The following is a 19,677-nucleotide window of genomic DNA, read 5'->3' on the forward strand; positions in this document are numbered from 1 at the left end:
AACCCAAAAAATCTGGATCCATCACAACCTATTAGGCCATGGCTGTGGTAACAGTGCACAGGCAGCGTGTCTGTGCGACCAGGGCATATACCTTTGGCTTGTCCATGGCTGCCAGATCACGTTACCAACTCCGCAGAGGAGCATTTCAAGTCTGTACGAGTGACCTCACAAAGATGATGAGAGATAGAAGCTCCACCTCCACTGGTCCAAATTGAATCAGACAAAAGTAACACCGGTAAAAAGTGTATTCATTTTCTTAATAAAACATGACACCTAGCTGTAGTGAAACAATACTGAGTTTGTTGCTGAATTCATTCTCTTGCTCACTCATCAACTAACCTAAATTTAAGAAACGCTGTGCAGGTTACACTAAAGGAGAAGTAAGTTTACATTTTAGATGATATAGGGCCTACAATTAGTACAATGGCAGAGGGTAAATGTCTGTTATAGAGCAAAAAGGTCAGGATAAAGCTGAAGAGTCTGCAGCCATGCTAGTGGCTCTGTGGGGCTGCAATCAAATGTAGTGATGCTTTGAGCCATATGCTAACATAAGTGACAATCCTACCATGCTAGTGTTTGGCAGGTATGATGTTTACCATCTTCACAGATGGGAATGCCATTAGTTTTGCAGGTGTTTGGTAATTAACACAAGTATTGGCCAATGTTAAAATGTTATCTAATAAAATACATGAAAATATGACAAGTTAAGGGGTCACCACACCTGGGACGGGGCTAGCAGAATGTGAACAGTACATAAAAGCAAAACAAAAGAATCAAATCAAGAATCATTTTTGTAACTCTGATTAGTTAAAAAAGGCTGCATGTACCTTAATGTATCACTGGTTGTAGTGGGACAGAGAGACTGAGAGGACTGGTTGTAGTGGGACAGAGAGACTGAGAGGACTGGTTGTAGTGGGACAGAGAGACTGAGAGGACTGGTTGTAGTGGGACAGAGAGACTGAGAGGACTGGTTGTAGTGGGATTTTACGTGTTGCAACTGCCGCGGTGTCCATAGCTCTTTTTGTTTATTTATTTGTTTTAACTGACCTACTTTTTATTTTTGCTTAAGCATATTTTTTCACTTTTTCTTGAGTACAATATTCTCGTACTCTTTTCACCTTTAAGTATACAAAGAACCTTCAACCCATGCCTGGGACCCAGGTATCCCTATCAGAGGGTTTAGACATGCTCTACTGGGCCCGTGGTTCCACAGACTTTGTTTAGGGTTCTGCAGAGCTGTAGAGTGTTCTGACACTTTCTCAGTGACAGCATCTCTTCCGCATTGCTTCTCTTGAAAAGCGGCGAGGCATAACTTGCCAGCAGTGTGTGCCTGGTGATTTATTGGTGCTGGGTGTGGGCCTGTGGCTCCTCACTTCTCGGACCTGTTGTTTGAACAAGGGTAGCGAGGACGGGTCTGTCATCGTGTGAACTCAATAGTTCAGGGAGTGACGCTTGTTTTTTTTTTCTATGCTAATTTCCATGGTTTCTCCTGCCCAAACATACAAACAAACAAGCAGGCAAGTTGCACATACCGCAAAGCATATCCCTGATACACCCGCAAATCACCAGCATGCACACACCATAACAAGCTTGATGAAAGGTGTGTCTCAGTACCTTATGTAGGGGAGTGTATAAGGTGCAAGACTAATTATCACTGTTGGTTAAATAATCAACTGTGTAAACTGAAGCGTGCATGCAGCGAGCCGCAGCCAAGCAGACACAGTTGGTTTATGGTGAGCAGGATACATAAATTCTGAACCCACTCAACTCTTATCCCACCTACTTAATGTTAACTGGTCAAAGCAGCTGCAGAACTGCCAAATGTGAAAGATTTTCCACATCAATTGCAGTTTATTCTTCATACTGTGTACATTGCATACATTATAAGAACACTGAGGTTAAGTGTTTCCCCCTTGCAAATGCATGATGGTGATTGCAACCTAACAGGTATGAGAGTGTTTATGGATGGAACACGTGTGCCTGGGCATTGCAAGTCATTCACACATCAGACATCAATGAGAGCACAAGTGAATGACGGAGTGTGAGAAGTATTACTGTGTCATTCTCAAACTCTGTTCATGCACTTGCCATTGGTCAGTAAATTTACTTAGTACACAACTGGTGTATATACTTTTGTTTGTACAATCAACAGCAGAAAATGTGTGACAGGTGTTAACATAAGAGGAAATTATTCTCCCACTTCACCAAACAACGTGGCCCAGTAGGATGGCAGAATAACCTTTAACGATGGTTTTCTTTGTTATAGTGGTTGAGGTTGTTAAACAGTATTGTGATGGATCTTTTTTCCTGTGGTATTAGCAAAATATAACTGTGGATATCAGATGGATATCATAGTCAGTATCTTGGCGGTACATGGAATGAATCTTACCTTCAGCAGGGCTCAGTCCTCGAGCTGCAGAGATCATGGAGAGGGTGGGGCTGCCGTGTACTGAGCGTAGGTAGTGCTCCATGTGGGGGCTGACGTAAGGATGAGGAGGGCTGAACGGCGACTCACCCGTCCCGGGCACCGCGTGGGGAGATAGACGGATCAGGGAAATGTCTGAGATGACTGGACTGCCCGTCAGTCCTGGAGGTCTGCAAAGAGGAACTCAAAATTAGACCAATCTAAATAAATGATACAGAGAAAGAAGGTGTGGAGGCGGGAAGGGATGGAGGAGGAGGGTCATAGATAAATAGCAAGACAAAAAGCAGATAGTGGGAGATGGAGGGGGGGGAAGACTTCCTGTGTTAATGTGATAGCTTGTATTGTGCTCCGTTATCATCATGAGTGATCTTCATTGGTATGTTCATAGACAAGCCTTAACTTCTGTTATTCCACCAAAGTGTCTGCCGTCTCTATCCACTTACACCCTTTCCCCTTCCAGGTCTCACAGCTAATACATAATAATCCCCTCTTGTTTCGCCTTCTCCTATTAAGCCCCGGAGCAATAGACAAGTCGAGACCAAGGACTTTCCACTGCAAGGCTACCAGGAAGTGTATTCTCTGTTTGGGTGGGCGAAAATACAGGGTCTCTCACATCAGCTATTACATGGTGTATGATAAGAGAGTGCAACTGGAAGCTCAAAACCTTAAGAAGCTGCCAGTAGCCGCCTTTGGCAAGAAAAGTCAGAAGTAGTCCGACAGCCTGTCGGTCACATCAGGCTATACAATAAATATGTCATCTTTGACAGGTAATTGGCGGCTCTGCTTGCAGGAACCCAGACAAGTGGGTGTTGTAGTTCTCAACCGCCCCGAGGGGCCGAACTAGATAGAATTGTCTGCTGGCCACTGGCAGTGGCACAACCCTTTGAAGGGGCATTAGTACTTATGTCAAACCTAGTGTGTGTCAGCTCTGATAAGAGGCCTGCCACTCCACCAGTGTGTGGTAAGAACACCTGGTAGAAAATCAGCCCTCAAGATTTACTTTTAAGCTCAGGGGAACGATGACTAACAGACGAAAAGGCCGAATGACTGGTTACATTGCTGTTTTAACTGTAACTAATAAATTGTCACTGGACACTGTCGCAAGGGATCAAATTTAAGTTAACTTTAAGGTCTAAACTGCTCTAAAGTTGAACAGACCGGTAGATTACAGTGCTGTACCAAGTTTACAAGTTAACTCCATCCAGGAGAAAGAAAGCAAACCCAGAATACGACGAATACTAGCTCACTCACTACAATCATAATAACTGTACGTAAAACAAACTAAAGAACGAGTGAATGAAGGATTTGCATGATGTCAAAAGCACATGAGAAACCTCCCATAAGCCATTGTCTTCAAAGGGCGACTGTGGCTCAGTGGAAGAGCGTGTCGTCCTTCAATCAGAGTACAAGAACAAGTCCATTTACCATTCCATTTACATAAAACAAATATTTTTAATCCTTATAATGGTAATATAACATCCAGTAAGTCATCAGTCAATTTCTTTTAAGCCAAAAGGAGGAAGCAGAAAAGGGCTGAGGGTAAGAAACCTTAAGGGGAATGATCAGACTCATGACTCACTGTAATTCTGTCATGGGCTTAGAGGAGGGCGTCACACATAAACCTGAGTAACAGATGAGTAACATTTTAGGCATTGTAGCCTCCTTTCAAAATAGAATTCAGGTTAGAGGTAAATTCTCTATCTTAAACTATTATCCAAAATGTTTGCTCCCATGTATATCCCTACTTCACGTATTGAATTGAGAAATGGAGTGGTCATGTGACAAAGATTACACCCTTCTTGCATCACTTCAATCCGTCTCATAACCTGGAAACCCGTTCTCACTCCCAACTCGTCAAATGCTGGTGCTCGGTCACTGGCCCACGGCGCCTGGTACCGACACACTAGAGCGCCCTTAAGCGTCTGTATGAGACACACTGGGGGCTTTCAACTAACTCCAAGTAGACCAATCGTAATCATTAGAAGTATGAAGAGGGGGAGTAAGAGTAGGTTGGTATGGAAGGAAGGTTAGATGGGTCAAACAAACGCAGACTTTCACTTTCTGTACTTTACTAAAGCCAGTTATGTAACAAACATACTTACCGTATTTTCCGCACTATAAGGCGCACTTAAAAGCCTTTAATTTTTCAAAAACGACAGTGCGCCTTTAATCTGGATTGCTTATTATGGATTAATTCTGGTTGTTTACTGACCTCGAAGTGATTTTTGTTTTACACGGCGCTCTGTCAAAATGTTTTAGTAGACTTAGTAAACTACAAAGCCGCACCGCAGCAGCATTGCCAACCGTAGTTCGCGGAGTAATAATATGTGCTTCACCATAATATTACAGTGTGTGTTATAAGGACCCAACATGGCTCCTGTCAAAGACACGCTCGATCATTACGCGGACTTCAAACTCAAGGCTGTCAGTCACGCAGTAAGAACAGAATAGAGCTTAGCTATCTTCAACGTTAATGAATCAATGGTATGGAGTGGAGGAAGTTTAGACTGACTGGTCAATCGGCGCCTTAAGTCCGGTGCGCAAATTATATATGAAAAAAGATCAAAAATAGACCATTCATTGACAGTTTACTTATAATCCAGTTATGTGCGGAAACATACTTATTTTAATCCATACCACTATCTTTCATAAGTATAACCAAGTCGTTTTGTGGCATAAGTCAACTAAGTAAACCTACATTTAAATATTTATTTTTTAAAAGTCTGGTGGTTTCCTTTGAACACAGAAGGTTATTTTGAAAGACACTATGCATGCTTCGAGTGGAAACGGACATGCCATCCCTGACACGTCTAAAACTGACGCTAGAGGGGAACCTAGAGTGTCTCAGTCTGAAGCTTAGGGCCACAAGCTGTGCAGGAGTGATTCATTTGTAGAAAATGTGACCACTGGGACACTTTCATACAACAATACAAAGTAATCAAAGCAATACAATAGCCTGTTGTCTTTATGAGGGCCTCTGAACGAACGCTGTTTAATATGACAGTTGAGTGTTTATATGTGTGGTTTTAATTCTTGGCAGCAACAACTGCATGTGTATGAGAAGTGTGTAAAGAATGGTTCATCTAAAAGTTTGGTTCATCACTTCCTTAATGCTATTGAATTAATTATGGAGATTAATCCATGGCCTTCTGAGGTAAAATGTTCCATCTATATTTTGCATCTCTCTTTGGACTGAGATGCCTTAAGGCCAGTAAATGGTAAAGTTGGTCATCATTCAGAAGAAGCTTAAATATTTGGTGATACATCTGAAGAGAATCCGTCAGGATTGGGAAATCATTTGAGTCTGGTGAAATGAGTGTGACTGGTCCAGGTTGCAGTTATATGGCTTTTGCTATGAAAGGTGGGCCTAATGCCTAGCATGCATGCTTGGCAGAGTCCCCCCCCCCCAACCTCCCTTCAGAGTTACCCTGCTCAGTCTCTCATTCACTGTCTCTGTGCAGATGCCAGCCTGCACCGGGCCCAGCCCTGCCTCGACTCAGGCCGAGCCAACCAACCCAGAGCCTCGGCCTCGCTCCGTTTCCAGTAAGCGCCTGCAGACTGCTGGCCTTGTCCAAGGGCCAACTTTCTGCCGTCAGGCCCGGTCTTCCCCTACAAACAACCATAAAGAGCCCTCTGTTCTGGGCGGGAGGGGAGAAGTGAGAAGAAACAGACGCTCCATACACAAAAACACGCTTCCCTCGGTCCGCCTCGATGCAGCATACAGGGAGCTTGGCAGTGCCGCCTCAGATTAGTGCCCGGGTGCTTCACTGAAGGACTACCTGGGTAAGCTGGCACTGTTGCTGCCTCTCGTTCTTATCAGACTAGGTGACTCAAGGGTCATCAAAGTAATCACACACTGGGATTCCCAAAATTTAGATAAAGCTTAAAGCTATTATGCAATATCGTCTAATATGTTTCTGGAATGGACAGATTATCAGAAATGGCTCGCTAATGTAAAACATGAACCTGTTTAACCCACTTCATCAATAACCTTCATCTCTGATCGATCACCAGCAGAAGCAAACCAACACTGGGCTTCATGCAGGAAGCGACATCAGACACATATACAAATTTCATCTTATTTTTCCTATCCAGATATGTTCTTGTTTTATTAGAACCCATTGATACCAAGGTTTTCTTATTCTTGCTCTTCTCTTAAGTTAGAGAAAATTTTATAAGTGGTTGAGATCACTCCAACCAAAGTAAGAAAAAAATTACATCTTGTTTTCACAGTCCACAAATTGTTTGTCCTACGCAAAGAAACATACGTTTTAAATTGTATAATGGTATAATGGTTATGGTATAATCAAGCTTAGATTATCATATGTTTAAGAGTTGTTACAATGATTTGATTGTTAAAGAAATACTATTGGTCCACTGATCAACAGTTAGGACTATAAAAACTCTTGATATTGAATGTGTTCAGCTTCTGAATGGCTTACATACTGCTACCTGATGTTTTGGTAAATTCACTTCAATTTTTTTTAAATTTTATTTTACGGAACCTTAATTTCACTGCAGCTTAAGATCTTCTTCTTACGTCCTCTTTTTGGTGGCAACTCTTCAATTCTTGGCCATGTGCCGGAGTATTCGCACAGGGCACAACACCTGCCCTTATATAGTGTTTAGGGGGCGTTACCTACGCTAATAATAGACAATATTGAGCTCTGTGGCACCAATGAATTGAGCCTTGGCTACATAGGCAAAACCAGTACAGTCTCATTAACCAGAAAAGCAAATATAACACAATGACAATGATGATATGAGCCACCTTATATTGTGATATGAAAATCCTTTGCATGTTTCATGGGTTTGCTAAAGGAAAAATAAGAACTGCAAGTGTGAACTCGCTTTGAAAATAAGTACATTTCGTATCAATTATAATCAACATGCCCTCTTTCGAAGCTCCACCTACCAAAACCATTCTGCAACATTTGACTTCAACCCTGCATCCGCCAACAATAGTTGCCGATAGAAAACCAGCGTGTCCACACACATCACTCTAGCTGCAGTTAATCACTCAAACGACCAAGAGTATGTGTATGAGGCCTTGATAATAAGGGGAAATTTACTACTGTTGCCTGTCAGGAGGCTACAAATAATAGTCCCGACTGGCAGGTACCATTATTGAAGCCTTGTCAATCCACCCTTTTTCTGACAAGATGTTACTTGAAGTCTGTGTGTTTTCCAGAGGCGTCAGTCAAAGAGGTTGAGTAGGAAATCTTTGAGGCCCTCAGAGCCCTGGGAGAGCCCTGTCTCTTAATTAGTGGCTTCCATTTAAGAAACTTCCATCATACCTGAACATGATGGGTGGCTGGCCTGGTGGAAACACACTCAAATCTAAATTCTTCATTGCTGCCAAACAAAAGTGGCAGGAATCCGTCCTTGTAAGGATGATACTTGAGGGGAACCATGTGAGTCAGCAGATGACATGCTTTCGACTAGGTAATTGCTATTTGTCTCTGTGTTCTGTACTGTGTCATTACACGCTCTCTGTTGGTCCATTGTTAAAACTATGCTATGAGAAAAAGTGATTTGGACATGGTGTAGCTTGTAGAGCACCTGAGTAACCCTGAAAGTAAGTACATTCCAGAGTGAACATACAGTGGAGTGTGGCCTTTTGAAACAGGTAGAAACACTTTTGCCTTCATACAGAGCCGACTGAATCTTAACAAAACTGGTTTATCTCATGAAGGAAGGCTCAAAATATTTTTTGCAAAGGTAAAGTCAACCAGTAGGTCTGTTGGCTAAACCTAATCATTTTGAAATATAATTTTTATTTTTACCTTTTAACCTACTGTTTGGACTGGAAGAAAATATGTTGCCCTTAAAACTTACTTAAGAGTGCAGGTTTCATCTTGAATTACGGCCGACACCGTGTTGTTTTTTTCGCAACCAATGAACAGAAGTGACAATATTTGGTCTTTTTTACTCTAAATGGACCATGATTTACTAAATGAACATCATGCTGTATTGAAGAAGACTTGAAACTAGAGATTGAGACCATAAACTCATGTTTATAATGTTTACTGAGGGAATAAATCAAGAGTAGACATTTTCTCAAAGACTTCTATACAATCGCATCGGCTTTACTTATCAGAAACGGATGTTGCTGCCTGATCGAACGTCATTCTCTCGGAGACAGGGTCCTTCTGCAAGTGATGCATTTGAAAAAATCCTCCATCTTCACTGCCACAAGGTGCTGCCCATGCAACCGTTTTTTAAGGTGAGGTGTTAAGCCACACTTTCAACTTCAAGTTCTCTTTCTGTTTGTCCGCCTGCCTCTCTGCCCTCTTGGCTGACCAACAAGTTAGAATTTGCCTCTCTGGCATTTTCCCTACTGGCTCGGGGTGGGATGACTTATGATGTGACACACTCCTTTCTGTACTTCTGGGCAGCCAAGAAGATCAAGATAAATCACCATGCTGGCCCACTGGGGACACGCTAAGATCCTGCCTTAGTTGTTTTTGGGGCCCTGATCAGGATGGTGAGGATTTGGACACAACTTGATACTGTACCCTAAGAAGCGAACTCTGTGCACAAAGGAGAGGCCCAGTAGAACTATGTCAGACGATGGGACAATACACTTAATTGAGTCGGGATTATACAGAGGGGTAATTATCCATTATGCGGCTCCGTTGCTGTCACAAACCATTTAGTCTTTTTTGAGTGCGAGAAAATTATGCTGAGACTGTGTGATAAGCCGTGGAAATTTCGGGCTATTGATTTGCAACTTCCCAGCCTTTTGATTGACGCTTCTCTTGTCTTTCCAGCAACACATTCCTGGCTGTAACTCAGGGGAGCATCCAAATCCAAACATTAACCGTGACGATGAGCCGGTGCTGGAGCCAACAAGCAACACATAACATAACGACACGTATGTCACAACCACCAACACCAAGGAACAATAATCTGTCTCACTCCCTTGACCCCCCACTTATCTCCCCACCCTCCCCCTTTCCCATGTTGACCACACCAAAACAAAGAAGGGAAAAAACAACATTGGCCCGAAAGGCTGATCTGTATTTAATCAACACATTCTGCGCTGTAGGCCTTGGGCAGGATGATTGCCTGGCGAGTGGGACCAGATCTGTTTGTGTACAGGGGCGGTGCAGGCCGCAGCCCTGCCACACAAAAACCTTGGGCATATTTCAACTTTTCAGTGCTGCAATTTGCCCCCCGACTGCTGCCCAAAAAGCATAAATACGGGCTGTGGAATGAGCGGGGGCTGTGTTTTTCTCATCCGCTGCGTTGTCGTCGAGGTTCCGGGAATGGAGGGCTGAATTTTGGATTGCTAATTAACCGGCCAAACGTACTGGCACGGTGCCAGGCTTTCCTGGATTGTGGTTTTTCCTGCAGAAGATGCCTGGCGCAAAAATATGCACGTAATCAGCACACAAGCGCTGTTTCTACTGTAAGATTGCGTTCTACGGTCATCCCATGGTAGGCTCTTCCCAAAGTATTCCAGAGACAGTTTGGGTATGGCATGTTTCTTCTCTCTAATGGCTGCTATTCGTGAAAAGCATTGGGGCCGCAGCTCGTAGCTGGCTACTTTTAAATCCTTTATCAAGTACTTAGAAATGTGAAAGAAAGATAATACACGGACAATTTAACCTTCAGTAATGCAAATACATTTTTCTACCCACCTGTGTGTTGAAGCTTTTTGAATAGAGGCGGATTGAAAGGGCCTTAAAAAATCCAATTAGCAACAACATTGGTGTTCTCTTTAAACACCACTAATGCCAAAAAAATCAAACCTTTGTATTTTAGATGAATTACACAGCATATTTTGAAGTGAAACATAAAAGTAATTCAGGAAATGCTGTGTTGCACTTGGGCTCAAAGCTGCCTTAAAAACGGAGTACGAGCATTGGCCTTCCAAGTCACATCAATACCCAGTCTGTTCCTTTGCACTGTCAGCCAGGGAGCAAAGCAGGGAGCAAAGCAGGTACCGCAGCGTTGAGTACTGTAGTATGTGCACCATGACAGCTGTGACACTGTGACCTGCAGCCCTCATTATGTTACACGCAAACAGTGATGAAGGGCGCTCCGTATGGAGTTAGCGTGATCCCTTAGACAGGAAGTACAACCCTGACACACAGCAAACAGCCACCGACACTACGCCGCCACCAAGCGCACCGCGCCGACACCAAGCGCACCGCGCCGACACCCTGCTCCATTCCGACGGGACAACAGTAATTAGGTGAGTTTGGCGCGTACTGGGGAAAAGACAGCTAGATCAAGGTCTTGATGAATTAGTGGGAGCACTCTGTCAGAGTCACATCACATTAATCAAAACCAAACCGGGTGCACAGCCACACTGTTCCCTCCTCCCTTCCCCTAGCTTTGCAGGTGATGAATAGCTCTGCCTACACTGTGTATCACCTGATCTTGCTGAATTTAAATGTAACAGCACGGTTCTCACAAAACCTCTATTGATCTAACTCCTGGGTTCCCTTCCTGTATTCGAATATCTTAGATAAGCAAAAGGAGGCCAGGCAATGTTAGGAAGGCCAGACTTTTATGGTAATAAAGTCAGAAAATAAATTAGTGTTTCTTTGTAGGTCAGGTTAGGATACAAGTTTAGCTTTAACTTGAACATCTATGTACTTCTTCCAAAATTGTCTTTCACTAGTCGTTATCTCGGCGCATCTTTTTTCCTGAAGACTGCTAGAAGTCCCACAAAATTTAATTTCAGGAGAGGAGATAGAGGAGGACATGTCAACAGTCTGTTGTATTGTGCTAATGTGGCTTGTCTCTTTTATCTCATTCTCCCTCATGCTCTGTGTATCGTGTCTGGATTTGGTGTATTTGAACGTGGCTCCCTTATTGAAGCTCAGAAAGAGGGGCAGTATTTAGTTCCAGCTCGGGTGTTGACAAATAGGAAGGAGTAGTACCACAATTATCTGAGAGAGAAGGCAATGAGAAAAGATAACTAACGTAACCTGACGTAAACTAACGTATGTTAGCGTAACCTAAAGTTACCTGAAGTAACCTTACGTAACCTAACGTAACCTAACGTATGGTAACATATCCTAACGTAACCTAACGTATGGTAACATATCCTAACGTAACCTAACGTAACCGTATGGTAACATATCCTAACGTAACCTAACGTATGGTAACATATCCTAACGTAACCTAACGTAACCTAACATAAGGTAACATATATCCTAACGTAACCTAACATATCCTAACGTAACCTAACGTATGGTAACATATCCTAATGTAACCTAACGTATACATATCCTAATGTAACCTAACGTATGGTAACATATCCCTAACGTAACATAACCTAACGTAACCTAATGTAATGGTAACATATCCTAATAACCTAACGTAACCTAACGTATGGTAACATATCCTAATGTAACCTAACGTATGGTAACATATCCTAACGTAACCTAACGTAAGGTAACATATCCTAATGTAACCTAACATACCTAACGTAACCTAACGTAAGGTAACCTAACGTAACCTGTATGGTAACATATCCTAACGTAACCTAACGTAATGGTAACATATCCTAATGTAATGGTAACATATCCTAACGTAACCTAACGTAACCTAACGTAACCTAACGTAACCTAATGTATGGTAACATATCCTAACGTAACCCGTATGGTAACATATCCTAACGTAACCTAACGTATGGTAACATATCCTAACGTAGGTAACATATCCTAACGTAACCTAACGTAAACTAACGTAAGGTAACATATCCTAACGTAACCTAACGTAACCTAACGTAACCTAACGTAAGGTAACATATCCTAACGTAACCTAACGTAAGGTAACATATCCTAATGTAACCTAACGTAACCTAACGTAACCTAACGTAAGGTAACATATCCTAACGTAACCTAACGTAACCTAACGTAACCTAACGTAAGGTAACATATCCTAACGTAACCTAACGTAACCTAATGTATGGTAACATAACCTAACGTAACCTAATGTATGGTAACATAACCTAACGTAACTTGACATAACATCTCATAACATAACATCTCATAACGCTACTTAATGTTACAAACGTACTTATTTGCTTAAGTGCTGGTAGGTGTAGTTTGCCCATCTGAAAATTACAATGATAGTAATAACAACTGATAACGATCATTTAATCAGCTGTTGACATTTGGAATGGAATACAAATAGTGCAAAAAGCGGCCCACTTGTTGGTTCACTGTCACCATGATTATTAATTTCACGATGACTGGTGACATCTAATGACACTTACCCATGCATGGCGTGGAGTGGGTGTGGCTCATAATGGTATCGCCCTTCGTGGTGTCTCATGTCGATTGGAATGGGCGTGTGAAACGTGGGGAAGAGGTGGTGGGGACCTGTGAGTGATAGGAAGAGAGAAAAGGTCACACTCAAAAAACAACAAAATACAGTGAAACAAATGCAGCAAATGATGACACATTACTTAAATAAGAAGAGTACTGAACTATTGTGGAACAAGAAATATTAGGGCTGATACACAGCTCCTGACTAAGGCCTGCAACGCAGCATGAGATGCAACTTTAACATTTTACTAGTTCCTGTAATCCAGCACTAATTGAAACCTTCTACACTGTCTGTGGCTTTTGCCCCGAGAACTGTGTGTTCATTAATGGCCCTCTCTATATCCAATGAGACCAAAGCGGGGTTTACACATCAATTAATGTGTTTTTATGTGTCAGACAAAGAATGCACGCATCCACCATTTCCTGCCATAAATGGTCTGATGGCTCGAGGGAAGTCTCATTAGGATAACACAGCCGATGTTCATTAATTACTGTGATTACAACGGCTTAGTAGGAAACATTGTCTTGATTGAAGGAGGAGCAGAGCTCTAATCATAGACAAAGGCCTACTAATTATCTTTAGTTACATATATTCAGGTTCCACATGTTCAATGCAGGAAAAAAAAAAGTACAGCACATTCATATGTGTTTGTGCGTGTGTGTCCACTGTGGAAGGACGGAGACAGAGCATAGTGCAATGCAGCTCCCTTGAGGTGATCCCTGGTTGCTATTTGGATTCTTGTGCTACACGGTCCTGTAAACACCTGGGATGATCTTGGGGCAGAGACCACCAGGGTTAAAGGTCAAAGCTCAGTGAGAGCAGATCATTATCTCTACCGGAGAGGAGACCTTATCAAGAAATCAGTTAAATAAAGTGTACGATTTAAGTTTATATTAATGGAAAAGAGGAGAAATTTGGTCCAAAGACTAATATAAGCTTGTTCCAAATAAATAATAATCTTTAACTGCATTCAAATTCATTTTTGGACACATAGAATTTGCATCTAATGCCCAGTGTTTTCAAGTCCAGCGATTCTGACATCCTGTGGATTTTCTTGTCAAAGTCTGCATGTTCCAAACACCTCCCTGCTTGAGCTGTGCCTAAGGGTCCTATGCTCTGCAGCCAGCCACTGAAGACAAGGTGTAACAGGACTCTGTGCCTCCAGGCTGTGGCAGAGCGCTTAATGTTGTTTTTAGGTGATGCCAATTACAAAGACAGACATTAATGCTACTTAAACCCTGATTGAGCCTTTTGTTACTGTGACTCGGTAGTCATCATGATGTTGTACCATCTTGTTCTTTGTTAATTCTGATGGGATTACAGACGACTGGGAGAGGAGTTTCCCTGGGGGCAGCCCTGAACCATGAACCATTTAACCAGTGTGGAATTTAAGCGTTACCCAACAATGATTATTGTTTTTTTAAAACACTGCCATTATGACATTTGCTGAAGATGCAGTTGATTAATATAAGATGTCTGTACAACTGGCAAATACCCTGTTTTATGCGAAAACATGAAAGTTGCGCCAAAATAGTCAAAACTGTCTGGAAAATCAAGCCCAGTTTATAGAATATAATTAGTATTGCCAGAGGACTTATGTCTTTGAAACATGTCGGATCATTTCTACTTCAGAAATGACAGACATTCAGATATGCACAGCAGTACTGGATGTCAGTGGGTAAAATACGTTTCAAACTGAAAATGCCTCACTGCCCTCCTACAGAATGTGTGAAAATTGCCCGTGAAGCCAAAGTGAGTTGTAAAAATCTGTCTGGTGCCCTGCGTTCCTTGTCTCCTCTCTGCTTTAAGCTCAGAAGGCCATGGGCTCTCTGTTTCTATCAAGATCTACGCCGCTGGATCTCAGCCAGCGACCCTCCCTTGCCTTTGTGCGCCGGACGGGCGGCCAATTCAGAGTCAACTTGTGCGTTACAAAGCCAAAAGAGGCACCCGGTAAATGAGCGAGAGGGAGTGGGAGCTGGGAAACGGAGTTTGAGCTTTGTTTCACAAGTGGAGCCAGAAGTTGGGGCTTTGTCTGAGAGGTGCCCCCTGCTTGTGCTGCCTGGCACATCTCTGGTTGAGAGGGGGGGGCTAAGGCAAAGACAGCACAGTTGTGCTGGTACCTTCTCTTAGACGTATTGGAAAGCTGATCAATTAAACTGCCAAAATGCAGGACCCTATTCTTTTTTTTTTCTTTAAGTCATTACTTTGCATTGCACTTTTGCAAAGTTTTGGTTTCCACAGGCAGCTTTCTGAACCTTTTTCCAGCTGGGAAGCTTTATTAATGCCTTTCCTAACACCTGTCTAGCAACAGATACTTAGAGTAGCCTAAGTAAAAGCATTTATGAACTTAGATTTACTGACTTCAATGAAAACTGCTGATGGAACATGATTACATAGTCATAGATTACAAATTACTTTGTTTGAACTACCAGTGAGAAATAATGTTTGGTCCATTAGTGAAACGCAGGCACAAACACACTAAAATAACCAAGCAGAAGCCCCAGAGATGTTCTCCTCCCCAGCTCGGGGCCGCTGACTGTGGGGGCGATAAGGGCTGAACAGGCCCTTCCATCACCCAGACAGCTGCATTGTTTCCCGGACTGCAGGGACAGCTACCGACAGGTACATGGCCAGGACGGTTCACACGCCTCAGCTTCTTGATTTACCGCCCGTCCGTCCCCTTTGGGTGTGCTGGCATGCAGGGTTACTCCACCCTGGGCCTCAAACTGTTTTCCGAACAGAGCTAAGGACTGTTCAGACCGACGTTAGCACAACACGCAACATAATGTTACATTTAAGATGGAGGACGAAATGGTCACAGTGATAGCTTTCCAGAGTTGTAGAATCCCGTCTTAACCCATGTGCAGTTTTTTTGGCATCAGATACTCACAGATAAAATCATGGATCTACTGCTCAAACCGGACTTCCTGAAACATATTTCATCGTCTCACCGGTACCTGAAACTGCACTCCCTCACTGATGGAGCCCTTTTGAATGGAGTTTTATTTCCAATCTCAAAACTGCTTAACTGAGAAACAAGAAAGAGCAACCTGGATTTGAAAGATTATCCAACCAAAAACACCTTTGTTTTGCTGTCAGGATGTAAAGAGAATTTCAGCAAATATAACAACAAATGTTTCTAAAATAAATGACCAACCCTTAAGTGTACACTTTGTTGATGTAATCTTAAATCATAAATCAATCCAGCCCACAGGAACCTTTAACTGGCGGTTGTTTTCAGCCACTGTATAACTGCTCTGATTTCTCACAACGTGTTTTAAGACTGAACACGTCTTTGCCCCCCCTAACCCAAACATCCTGTCACATCTTCTCCTCCTTTTTTAGTTTCTGATCTCAAAGCCCCGGTTTGATCTCTCACTAAAGACAATGCCAGGTGTTCGATGTTAACAAAGGCCCCGTCGGGTCTTGTGACTCAGAGACAGGAGAAGGAAAAGCACTCTCTCATTACGTCCAAATGAAGCCCCAGATCAGGACCATGCTGAAGGGGAGAATGGAGTGGGCTCATGTCTTGGAGGAAGTACTCAACGATAATAATAATGCCCTGAGAGGCCAGGCCAGGCCAGGAATAATTTTGGGAGAAAAGAAAGCCTTTGTCGTGCTTTGAGAGAAAGGGGCAGAGAGAGAGAGAGAGAGAGAGAGAGAGAGAGAGAGAGAGAGAGAGACACGCAGAGAGAGAGACAGAGAGAGAGAGAGAAGTGAAGAGCAGAGGAGTAGAAGAGGTGGGGGTGCTCAATTCAGACAGGAAATTCCAGCAGAAAAAGTTGGCCTGGATCCTAACTACACAGCGCCGTGCCAACGGCTATACACAAACGCTCATGTGCATGCATACACACTCACACACTCACTCGCAATTACACACACAGATACTGATTTGTTCTGCAGTTCACTCTCAGTAAGCAACCATCAAGAGTGACGGAGACAAACACAAAATGTGTTACTTTGAGTTTCAACAGACATGCCTTTCTGAAACACACATACACATACACACACAAAACACACTAGAGCAAGTGTTATGCCCAAGGTTAATAAAAAGTGTATGTTTAGCTTAATCCGGGAATCCTGCCCTACACACACAACATGAAACCTGCAGGTTTAGTTCGCAAGACGTCGCTTCCTCCAGGGCAGTGCATGGGCGAGTGATGGCGACAGAGGGATTAGAGGCTTACAGGAGAGCACGGAACCACTGCCATCTATGAAAGGAAGTCTTAACAGAGTGGCTCTTTACTTTTAACAGCCCTCAGGGAGGGTAAAATGATACCTTTTTTATTGATAGGGGGATTTTGGGCAGAAGGTAAGTGGATTAGGCCAGTGGTCCCCGTAATGACATGAGAAGGTTTGAGCGGAAATTCATTAGTCCCTGTGAACTCGTGCAAAGTCTGTATATGTTATGATGTACACTTCAAACACTCTCCCTGGGAAGACTAACGCAGTTGTTTTCCAGAGGTCTTGAGTCAGCGCTGTGAGGAGAGCATGGTGCCTGGAGCTTGTAACTGTTTTATAGCACATCATGAAATCAGATGTTTATATTCCAAATATAACACGTGTCCATTAGTCAGTAGTTATGGCTAGGGCTGGGGTGTTGAACTTCAACACTTTTATAGAACAGACCAAAAAGCGTCCATAGCACAAAGTATTCAAAACTGACATTGTATACATAGCCCAAGATTTTCTTCATTCTTCAGGTTTAGTGGATTTGGAGCTAGTCATGGTTTAACATTGTGTTAAAGTAGTGAAACTCATTACTATTTTGACATTTAGGAATGAGTGTTTTCTGATGAGCTGGTCGTATCTGAGCAAGTGTGAGATTAAAATCTGAGCAAGTGAGATAATATGATGGCCTTGTACCTGTGTTTATATCATGTTGCCATGACACCCCCCTCCCCCCAGATGTGTTGTTTCACATCACAGGGGCTGTTGTGTAGTTGCCCGGGCCTCGGCTGCCTCCGCTCCCGTCCCAGCGTGTTTACAGATCCCACTCAGACCCAGCTGGCCTCTCTCCTCTGCAATCAGTCTCTGTCAAAACCTCACGCATGCCTCAGCCAATCACCGGTCTCAGCGTCAACCCCACAAACCCACCACCAGGATGATCCATCACCTGGGCTACAAGGTGTTGCACCGCCTCTCCTAATTGTTCTAAAGACTGAGTGCTACTATCTCACCTGGGTCCCCATCAGCTGGTGGTACTAAAGTCCATTCAGTGTGAAAGAGCTACCAAGGGAAGTAGAATGACACAAAGAGACTCTTGCTCTTGTTGGAAGCTTGCACCTCTTGCTTTTTCCTTTAAAAAAAATCTGAATTGTAAGTCTTTTCCCCCAAATCTCACCAAATTTTCATGATCTCATCCCCCTGAGACCCATTAGTCGACTTAAAACACAGTAATCAGAGGGTTCATCAAGGGTTTCATCCTGGAAGTAATGCTGGGATCAGTGTGTGTCCGGCAGCAGCACTTGGGGATCATTGCCTTACAACGGCCATGCATCAACCTGCCAGAGTGGTAGGCATTTAGCCGGGCTGGGTGTACCCTTCATGTGTGAGTGCATGATGCTAGCGTACAGGTAGCCTGGGCTTAGCAAGCCTCTCCTTGTGGCAGACTGATGAGGTGTCAGGATAATCAGCTTCCTGTGCAGACTTCTGATTTATCACCTGGCCCCTTTAGAGCACAGGTGTAGGACTGATCAGGTAATTAATGCATAGGATTTGTTTTGTTGCGACGCTGGTAATTTCAATTCAGGAGGATGCAAGTTAAAACAGAGATAAAACCTTGGTCCCAGTTGGAGAGTGTTTATCATGCTGCACAGAGTGGGGTGATACTTGAAAGACAGAGTTGTCACTATCATATTCTTTTACCATTCATCAAAACAACACATACAAAATCAGTTTATGTGTGACTTCATCAATCTGTTCCTCATTCTCTCAGAAACAGCATTTGCTTGCCAGTTTCTGGCAACTGTAAACAGGCCAATCACGCCAAGTCACTTCAAACGGCGGGAACTCAGAGCCCTCCTCTGTCTTCCATGAGCCCTTTGACCTCCGAGACACAGCTGACGAAGAAGCTGCCAGTTCACACAAAGAGCGTCCTCAGCGCCCTATGACGGCATCTTCAGCACTAGCTTAGCATTCCCCCTCTGCCGCTTGTAAACGGGGCTTTTTTTCTTGAGGGGAAAGGCAGAGGAAGTACCCAAAACAGCACACAATGTGAGGGGAGAGGGAGGCAGTGCACATCAATCTAAAAGCCTTCTCAGCTGGGGGTCACCGCGAGGTGAGGCGCCCCCCCGGGGAGACTGCTCTCCAGGCCCAAGCAGGAGGCCGGGGGAGTATCCTGGATGGACCTGGCCTGGTCTCCATCAAACTGCCACGCTGAGTCTGTTATGTCTATGGTCTTTCTTACAGAGTGATGCAAAACATTTCCCCTTTTGAACAGAGAAGACACCGAATGTTATTTAAGACACAGATGGATTTAGGCTTGAAAAGGCCAGAGGTGACTTCTTCTCGAGGGAAAAATAGTTCATGTTTAAAATGATTCATGCCCCTAAGAATGTTTATACCCATCAGCACGGAGGTTTTTATTAAATAAACGACTGATATCCATTAGATTCTTGCTGACATTAATAGCAGCAGAGTTTACTACAGCTCTAAAAACATGTGGCCCATTTCAGACTTAACTGTAGGACACAGCGATCACCCCTCCACTTTCTCTTCATGTCTGTTTGCATTACAAAGCTGACCAATTCTAAGTATTTTAAAAGTACGGCGACAGGTGAGAATAAATTGTCAAAAACATTCGGTACAATCCATTCACACAATCTAAGATAAGGCTTACTTACACTTGTTTATATTCGGCAACAGTTGAATTAAAAGGTCGACTCTCGCTAAATAACTGTAAACATCCTCTGAGTGTTACTGAAGCTCAGTTAAGGGTTGATACTTTTGAAGCTGGA

General features: G+C 43.2%; 1 protein-coding gene across 1 annotated transcript in view; it reads right to left on the minus strand.

The window, feature by feature from the left end:
- gli2a (GLI family zinc finger 2a) overlaps nt 1-19,677 on the minus strand; it is an 84,957-nt gene that overhangs the window by 24,169 nt on the left and 41,111 nt on the right. Inside the window, exons 3-4 of the mRNA XM_054614946.1 lie at nt 12,666-12,771; nt 2,390-2,595 (exon numbers count right to left, since the gene is read on the minus strand). Of these exons, the coding sequence (XP_054470921.1) occupies nt 2,390-2,595; nt 12,666-12,771 (312 nt within the window). The remainder of the gene's footprint in view (nt 1-2,389; nt 2,596-12,665; nt 12,772-19,677) is intronic.

This window comes from Anoplopoma fimbria, chromosome 16, assembly GCF_027596085.1.
Source record: "Anoplopoma fimbria isolate UVic2021 breed Golden Eagle Sablefish chromosome 16, Afim_UVic_2022, whole genome shotgun sequence".
Classification (NCBI taxonomy): domain Eukaryota; kingdom Metazoa; phylum Chordata; class Actinopteri; order Perciformes; family Anoplopomatidae; genus Anoplopoma; species Anoplopoma fimbria.